The 8,940-nt window shown below is 49.3% G+C and overlaps 1 protein-coding gene across 1 annotated transcript in view; it reads left to right on the forward strand.

The window, feature by feature from the left end:
• The window catches only part of tbl3 (transducin beta like 3), a 37,047-nt gene that overhangs the window by 11,007 nt on the left and 17,100 nt on the right, over positions 1-8,940 (forward strand). The window contains exons 5-11 of the mRNA XM_080524788.1: positions 805-946; positions 1,110-1,194; positions 2,903-3,073; positions 3,737-3,812; positions 4,135-4,231; positions 6,013-6,239; positions 6,679-6,820. Coding sequence (XP_080380914.1) covers positions 805-946; positions 1,110-1,194; positions 2,903-3,073; positions 3,737-3,812; positions 4,135-4,231; positions 6,013-6,239; positions 6,679-6,820 — 940 coding nt within the window. The remainder of the gene's footprint in view (positions 1-804; positions 947-1,109; positions 1,195-2,902; positions 3,074-3,736; positions 3,813-4,134; positions 4,232-6,012; positions 6,240-6,678; positions 6,821-8,940) is intronic.

Here is an 8,940-nt window from a genome sequence, read left to right on the forward strand (position 1 = left end):
TAATAATATTATCATATATATCATATTATGATCCCCTGAAGGAATGAGTTATCGGGTCTTCAGAATATCTCCTAAACAAGCAAATTGCCATTGGGGGCTTCATAACTTGAGAAGAAAGCAACCAAATCAGCATATAAGTGGTCGATAGAAATACTATTTAGTTTCAACACAACATGCAATTCTGGATTTTTTTTTATGTTGGAGAATTGAAATGCTTTTCATGGTCAAATATATTTATTACATTTCCATTTTTTCAAGTGTGTTACAAAAAAGTGCAACCGCCGCATTTTGTAATAACCTGCACAATATGTAATACATTTATTACTTAATAAGGCAAACGTTATTACATTTTGCGTTCAGCCAATTTATTACACAATGTGCAGGTTATTACATAATGCGGTGTTATTACATATTGAAAGTGACTTTTTATTACATTTTGGGATTTTATTACATAATGTGCAGTTATTACATAATGAGGCTTAACATGCCTTGTCAATGTAGCTGCCTTGTCAATGTATGCCTCCATGTCAATGTAGCTGCCTTGTCAATGTATGCTGCCTTGTCAATGTAGCTGCCTTGTCAATGTATGCTGTCTTGTCAATGTAGCTGCCTTGTCAATGTCTGCTGCCTTGTCAATGTAGCTGCCTTGTCAATGTAGCTGCCTTGTTAAAGTGTCAGTGTGACCTCTCTCTCTCTCTCTCTCTCTCTCTCTCTCTCTCTCTCTCTCTCTCTCTCTCTGTGTCTCTCTCTCTCTCTGTGTGTCTCTCTCTCTCTCTCTCTCTCTGTGTGTGTGTGTGTGTGTAGGTGCTGGTGACAGCCAGCAGGGCCCTCCTCCTGAAGCAGTGGGCGTGGCAGAGTTCGGAGGTCACCAGGTCGTGGAGGGCCATACACACCGCGCCGGTCGCCAGCATGACCTTCGACCCCACCTCCACGCTGCTGGCCACAGGTGAGCCGTCGGTGACCATGGTCCGCTTGGGGGGGGGGGGGGGGGCGCGCGTCACCATGGTGACCAGTGTTTACAACATGGCAGAGATGGAATATAAACATGATCTGTTCTACGCCGTGTGTTTCTCTGTGTGCGCGTGTGTGTGCGTGTGCGTGTGTTGCAGGAGGGTGTGACGGGACCATCAAGCTGTGGGACGTCCTGAAGCAGTACTGCACCCACAACCTGAAGGGCTCCTCTGGGGTCGTACAGTACGTTGACCCCTGACCTCTCACCCCTGACCCCTGACCTCTCACCCCTGACCCCTGACCTCTCACCCCTGACCTCTCACCTCTCACCTCTCACCCCTGACCTAAAAACAGATCTAAATCATCTGTGTAACAGTGAGAGGCTCTGAGCCTGCAGAAGAACCAGAGAAACTACAGAGAACTGAAGACATTCAACACTCGTTTACATGTCTGTCCTTCCTTCTTTCCTCCCTCCTCCCTCCCTCCTTAACTCCCTCCCTCCTTAACTCCCTCCCTCCCTCCCTCCTCCCTCCCTCCTTAACTCCCTCCCTCCCTCCCTCCTCCCTCCCTCCTTAACTCCCTCCTTAACTCCCTCCCTCCTTAACTCCCTCCCTCCTTAACTCCCTCCCTCCTCCCTCCCTCCCTCCCTCCATAACTCCCTCCATCCCTCCTCCCTCCCTCCCTCCCTCCTCCCTCCCTCCATCCCTCCCTCCCTCCATCCCTCCCTCCCTCCTTAACTCCCTCCCTCCCTCCTTAACTCCCTCCCTCCTTAACTCCCTCCCTCCCTCCTTAACTCCCTCCCTCCCTCCTTAACTCCCTACCTCCCTCCTTAACTCCCTCCTTGACTCCCTCCCTCCTTAACTCCCTCCTTAACTCCCTCCCTCCTTAACTCCCTCCTTAACTCCCTCCCTCCTTAACTCCCTCCCTCCCTCCTTAACTCCCTCCCTCCTTAACTCCCTCCTTAACTCCCTCCCTCCTTAACTCCCTCCCTCCCTCCTTAACTCCCTCCCTCCATCCCTCCATAACTCCCTCCATAACTCCCTCCCTCCCTCCTCCATAACTCCCTCCTTAACTCCCTCCCTCCCTCCATAACTCCCTCCCTCCCTCCCTCCCTCCTTAACTCCCTCCATCCCTCCCTCCCTCCCTCCTTAACTCCCTCCCTTACGTAGGGAACGTAAGCTACGCACGTAAATTCGACGCAGAACTTTAAACCGGCCTTAACTCCCTCCCTCCCTCCTTAACTCCCTCCCTCCCTCCTTAACTCCCTCCCTCCCTCCTTAACTCCCTCCTTAACTCCCCCCCTCCCTCCCTCCCTCGCTGTCCTTCCTCCCTCCCTCTTCCATCCATGTCTTTTTATTCATTTCTATTATCTTACTCATTATCCTATTAAATGTTTATCTATATACCACAACATAACAACAATCTACAATGTATTTTATCTCTATATATTTTACATATATATATATATATACACTGTATATATGTTCTTGTCATTTTTATTTTGCTTGCTATTCTTCTCTTGATGTATATTTTTTTGCTGTAAAAAAATAGAGCATTTAATGCTGTAATAATGTATGTAAATCACTTTGAATTGCCCCTGTTGTATGAAATGTGCTGTACTAATAAACTTGCCTTGCTCTCCCTCCCTCCCTCCTCCCCCCCCCTCCTCCCCCTCCCTCCCTCCCCCCTCCCTCCCCCTCCCCCCCTCCCTCCCTCCCTCCTCCCCCTCCCCTCCTCCCCCCCTCCCTCCCTCCCTCCCTCCCTCCCCCCCCCTCCCTCCCTCCTCCCCCCCTCCCTCCCCCTCCCTCCCCCCCCCTCCCTCCTCCCTCCCCCTCCCCCCCCTCCCTCCCTCCCTCCCTCCCTCCCCCTCCCTCCCTCCCTCCCTCCCTCCCTCCTCCCTCCCTCCCCCTCCCTCCTCCCTCCCCCCCCTCCCTCCCTCCCTCCCCCCCAGCCTGGTGCAGTTCCACCCCTCCCCCTCCCTGCTGCAGCTGTTCAGTTCCTCCCAGGACTGTGGTGTCAGACTGTGGGATCTGCGCTCCAGCCAGTGTGTCTCTGTCCTGCAAGGCCACTACAGCCCTGTGACCTCCCTGGCCTTCACCCCCGACGGAGACACCATGGTCAGGTACGCCCCCCCCCCCTCACCTCCACTACAGCCCTGTGACCTCCCTGGCCTTCACCCCCAGGGAGACACCATGGTCAGGTACGCCGCTACCCACACGTTTAGCTGTGTTGCTCATTCCATGAATGCACGATCCTTACAAGTTGTACCTGGTTGTAAAGGTGACTAATCAGGCTTTCCAACCATATCAAATACAATACCAACTGGTGTTATTAAAGGGGAGGAATAATCGACCAAAATAACGTTTCCAAACTTATTTTTAGGAGTTTATATATGTGTACTGTACAGTGGTGTGAAAATGTGTATTTCCCCCTGGGGACAATAAATCTAATCTAATCTAATCTACGGTAATCTAATGTGGTTGTGTTGTGGTTGTGTTATGGTTGTGTTGTGGTTGTGTTGTGGTTGTGTTATGGTTGTGTTGTCATGGTAACAGCTCCGGCAAGGACAAGGTGTGTATGGTGTGGTGTTGTGGTTGTGGTCATGGTTGTGTTGTGGTTGTGGTCATGGTTGTGTTGTGGTTGTGGTCATGGTTGTGTTGTGGTTGTGGTCATGGTTGTGTTGTGGTCATGGTTGTGTTGTGGTCATGGTTGTGTTATGGTCATGGTTGTGTTATGGTTGTGTTGTGGTCATGGTTGTGTTATGGTTGTGTTGTCATGGTTTCAGCTCCGGCAGGGACAAGGTGTGTATGGTGTGGGACCTGAAGACCAGGACAGTCAAGAGGACCATCCCCGTGTACGAGGTAGCTAACCTAACCTAACCTAACCTAACCTAACCTAGCCTAGCCTAGCCTAACCTAACCATCTACGAGGTGCCTAGCCTAGCCTAACCTAACCTAACCTAGCCTAGCCTTGCCTAACCTAACCCTGCCATCTATGAGGTAGCTTACCTAGCCTAGCCTAACCTAGCCTTACCTAACCTAGCCTAGCCTAATATCTGTGTGTGTGTATCTCTGTGTGTATCTCTGTGTGTGTGTGTGTGTGTGTGTGTGTGTGTGTGTGTATCTATCTGTGTGTGTGTGTGTGTGTGTGTGTGTGTGTGTGTGTGTGTGTGTGTGTGTGTAGGCAGTAGAGGGGGTGCTGCTGGTCCCAGAGGGGGCAGACATGTCTCAGGTCGGAGTGAAAACCAGCGAGCTGCACTTCATCACCGCCGGGAGCAAAGGTACGTTTCCCTTTACACGCTTCTCCTCTACCAGAACCCCTGTTCCTCCACTACCATCCTGTACCAGAACCCCTGTTCCTCCTCTACCATCCTGTACCAGAACCCCTGCTCCTCCTCTACCATCCTGTACCAGAACCCCTGACCCACTACCATCCTGTACCAGAACCCCTGACCCACTACCATCCTGTACCAGAACCCCTGACCCACTACCATCCTGTACCAGAACCCCTGCTCCTCCTCTACCATCCTGTACCAGAACCTCTGTTCCTCCTCTACCATCCTGTACCAGAACCCCGTGCTCCCGCTCTGTTCTGCTCTCTCCACTGCCACCTGGGCCGTACCGGGCCGTGGTACCATACTGGTGTTAGCTACCCTTCCTGACTCGGAACGAAAGGTTCTATCCGTGCTACTAGGCATGTCCCGGTCCCATCCACAGGGTATCCGCGGTGTCTTGAAAAGTTTTAAAAGTTGATGAATCAATTTTGGGAAAATCAAGACCCTTAATAAGTATTAAAAAGTCTTATCACGATTTTATGAGGTCTTGAATTTTGCAGGTATTTTTCTGAATTAGACTCTGTCCAAAGAGTTTGAGTCCTAAAAACTTTTAGTAAAAGTTCGTTAAAAAAACTTTTATTAAAAAACAAAGATAAACCGGAAATTGTGTTGTATGATAGTGGTCTAGTCTGTTGCAAACTAAAACTGTTAAGTTAAAGGTGTCACTGATGTAAATGGTTACAGCTTGAAGTGGCGGTGAGGTCTGGAAAAATATTGACAAGGTCTTTAAAAAGTCTTAGAAAGGTATTGAAATTAAACTCAAGATTCCTGTATATACCCTGTATATACCCTGCATCCAGGCATCTGTACCTGTGTGATGCTGATCCAGAATGCTGGATCTCAGACCACACCAGAAACAAAATAGGCTCCGATCCGGCGTGTCACTCACGTGATGACAACAGTAGTAGTCAGTGGTCACGTGCAGGAGAGTTGGCTAGTAGCTCCCTGTGTGTAATGAGTCTGCCAATGTCATGAGGCCAGCTGGTGAAATCATAAACCATTTTAACCAACAAGTCATTTTTAGAAGAAAATAGTTTGAGGTCATGTTCTCACATGAAAGTCTGAATCAGGACCCGGAGCAAGTGGATGAGTTTGCAACATTGTTGCATAAATTATTTCTCTGATTTGCGTTCTCACAGCCCTTCATGTAAACGTAGTAACATACGCAATCGAAGCAACAGACGTGGTAGTTGATTGGTCAGAAAAATAGAAAATTGCCCGTTCGTCCCGCTCTTATCCAGATCAACACGCGTGCTCTGTTGTTTTCCTATGGACAGCCTCGAGCAGCGTTCTCACCAAAAGCGAAGCGAAGCAAAGTGACGGATGTGTCGTTTCTAACCGGAGCGAAACCACTGCTTTTCAAGCGGAGCATCCGTTGGTTCTTTGCTCCGGGAGCGACTTCGAATGCGCATTACTCACAGCGAATTTTATCCTAAACTCAGTTTCAAGTGAAGCAAATGTTCTAGTGAGAACACACCCTTAAAGTCTCTTAAATGTCTCTCTCTCCCCCTCCCTCCCCCCCCCTCCCTCTCTCTCCCCCTCCCTCTCTCCCCCCCTCCCTCCCCCCCCCTCTCTCCCCCCCTCCCTCCCCCCCTCCCTCTCTCCCCCCCTCCCTCCCCCCCCCTCCCTCTCTCTCCCCCTCCCTCCCCCCCCCTCCCCCCCCCTCCCTCTCTCCCTCCACCTCCCCCCCCTCCCCCTCCCTCCCCCCTCCCTCCCTCTCTCCCCAGGCGTGTTGAGGGTGTGGGAGGCCTCCTCTGCCCGCTGCGTGTACGCCCAGACCCTGGCCGCCTCCCCCTCTGAGGGGGAGGGTGGGGGGGGGGAGGCGGGGGAGGAGGGGGACCCCCGCAGCCTGACGTACCTCCTCCCCCTCCCCGCCTCCGCCCGCCTGGCCACCGTCACCGCAGAGCACAACCTGGTCCTGTACGACCTGCCCTCCCTCTCCGCACAGCAGCAGGTGGGCGGGGCCTGGTGGGCGTGGGCGGGGCTTGGTGGGCGTGGGCGGGGCTTGGTGGGAAGGTGGGAGGGGCCGGTGCGAGGGGCTAGTCAAATCCAACTTTATTTGATACAGCACGAGATAACAAACCAAGGAGGGATAATGCAACTCTGACAACCTTCACCTTCTCACTCTCTGTCTCTCGATCTCTGTCTCTTTCTCTCTGTCTCTCTTTCTCTCTCTCTGTCATTCTCTCTATCTGTCTCTCTTTCTCTCTCTCTGTCTCTCTCTCTGTGTCTCTGTCTCTCTCTCTGTCTCTCTCTCTCTGTCTCTCTCTCTCTGTCTCTCTCTCTCTGTCTCTTTCTCTCTGTCTCTCTCTGTGTGTCTCTCTGTCTCTCTCTCTCTCTCTCTCTCTCTCTCTGCCTGTCTCTCCCCTCCCTCCCCCTCCCTCCCCCTCCAGTTGGTGGGTTATAATGATGAGGTGTTGGACGTACGGTTCCTGGGGGAGGAGGACAGCCACATCGTAGTCGCCACCAACAGCGCCCAGCTGAAGGTGTTCCACCTGGCCACGGCTAGCTGCCAGATCCTCTACGGGCACACAGGTACGCTGCTACACCTCCTCCTCCTCCTCCACCTCCTCCTCCTCCTCTTCCTCCTCCCCCTCCTCCTCCTCCTCCTCTTCCTCCTCCCCCTCCTCCTCCTCCTCCTCCTCCTCCACCTCCTCCTCCTCCTCCACCTCCTCCATCAAGGGAAACATACGTTTCCATTGCCAAAGCAAGTGTGAAGAATATACAACTGATTCAACAGAGCTATAAACATATATACAGTATACAGGTAAATATAAACCAATTAAGATAAAAAATGACTACCACCACCAGCAGTTGGCAGCAGCTCCCTGTCAGTCTCAGGGTCAGTAGGTTAGTCTCCACCACAGTGTGAAGATAAAAAACAAACAAACCAAAAGTCTAGACTAGAATATATAAATGATTAAACATGCTGTGTATATATATATATATATAATAACCTTTATTTGTATAGCACTCAAAGTGCTCCAATCATTATATAATCATCATTTAACCATATAGTCATTTAAAGGCAATATTAAAAAGATGGGTTTTTAGTCTTGACTTGAACATATGTGCTGAGGTTGCATCCCTAATGTAAACTGGCAGTGAGACACAATCTGGAGCATAAAATGAGAATGCAGCCTCACCAAATCTCTTCTTTTGTACATGTGGTACACAGAGAAAACCAGCGTCAGAAGACCTGAGAGCTCTATTGGGCTGATATGCTAGCAGGAGACCTGAGAGCTCTATTGGGCTGATATGCTAGCAGAAGACCTGAGAGCTCTATTGGGCTGATATGCTAGCAGAAGACCTGAGAGCTCTATTGGGCTGATATGCTAGCAGAAGACCTGAGAGCTCTATTGGGCTGATATGCTAGCAGAAGACCTGAGAGCTCTATTGGGCTGATATGCTAGCAGAAGGTCTGAACATATTCTGGAGCTGTGCCAGTGTATATATATATATATATATATTATATATAGTATCCAGGTAAATAAAGACCACCACCACCAGCAGGTGGCAGCACCTCCCTGTTGTCTCTGGGTCAGTAGGCGGAGCAGGAAGAAGATGTCAGTCAGGAGGCCTGTGTCACAAAATGGAGTCACTTTGCTGAACTCATGATGACGCTTCATTCTGTAGCCAATCAGAATGTTGTTGCTAGGTAGATAACACATAGAACACTCAGGTGGTGAGTGTTCTGGAACTCTGTCAGTTGGTGGCAGTTGAAAGTAGGGCTGCAACTAACGATTATTTTGGTAGTCGACTAATCTGTCGATTATTTTTTCAATTAGTCGGGTGGCCGCGGGCTCCAGTGCATGTTGTACCTCACCTTCTCAAGTCTGCACACCTGTGAATGTCACCCTGTTGTCCAGTCTCTCTGGCTTAACATACGTTCCCATTGCAAATTCAAATAATGACTCATGAAATATTTGAATTTGGACCTTCCAAAACATTTAATACATACAATAATCAATCTTTGTTTCAATGAAACAAAATAAATAATAAACGGATTTATGCTTCTGCGTCACACCGACGACGCGCACCTTCCCCAGAATCTCAAAAAGGGGCTAGTGCTACGCAGAACAACGCAGACCGCACTGCACGTGATTGGTCCGCTTGGTAGCACGTGACTCTGACATGTTTCTGACTGCCTCGTCGGCCTGAATGCGCAAGCGATGATAGAAATGTTGTTTACGTTTTCTGTAATGAGCAGGTTTGAAAAATTAAGATAACCGTCGCATTATCTTAGTTTAATATAATTTCATGTTTCATGTTAATGTTACCTTTTTTTATAACAAGCTTAAAAAAAAAAAAAAAGGTTTTTATTTTTATTTATTTTTATTAAAAATACGATTAGTCTACACTGAAATTCCACGTCGACGAGTTTTTATGATCGACGTCGTCGATTATGTCGACTAATCGTTGCAGCCCTAGTTGAAAGGCACAGTTATTAAGTGTGTATGATGCCTTGTTATAAGCATGAATAACTGCCTTATAAAGTGTTATAATGTGCCTGTCCTTCATATGTATGGCTATGTTGTAAGCCATATGGCTATATGAAATGTATTCATATACCGTAGTTGGAATTTTCGCTTTGTCATTCTGGGGTATTGTGTGTGGATTGACAAATGATTTGAATTGAGTCCACATAACACAAC

This window comes from Nansenia antarctica, assembly GCF_963989245.1.
Source record: "Nansenia antarctica genome assembly, chromosome: 2".
Taxonomy (NCBI): domain Eukaryota; kingdom Metazoa; phylum Chordata; class Actinopteri; order Argentiniformes; family Microstomatidae; genus Nansenia; species Nansenia antarctica.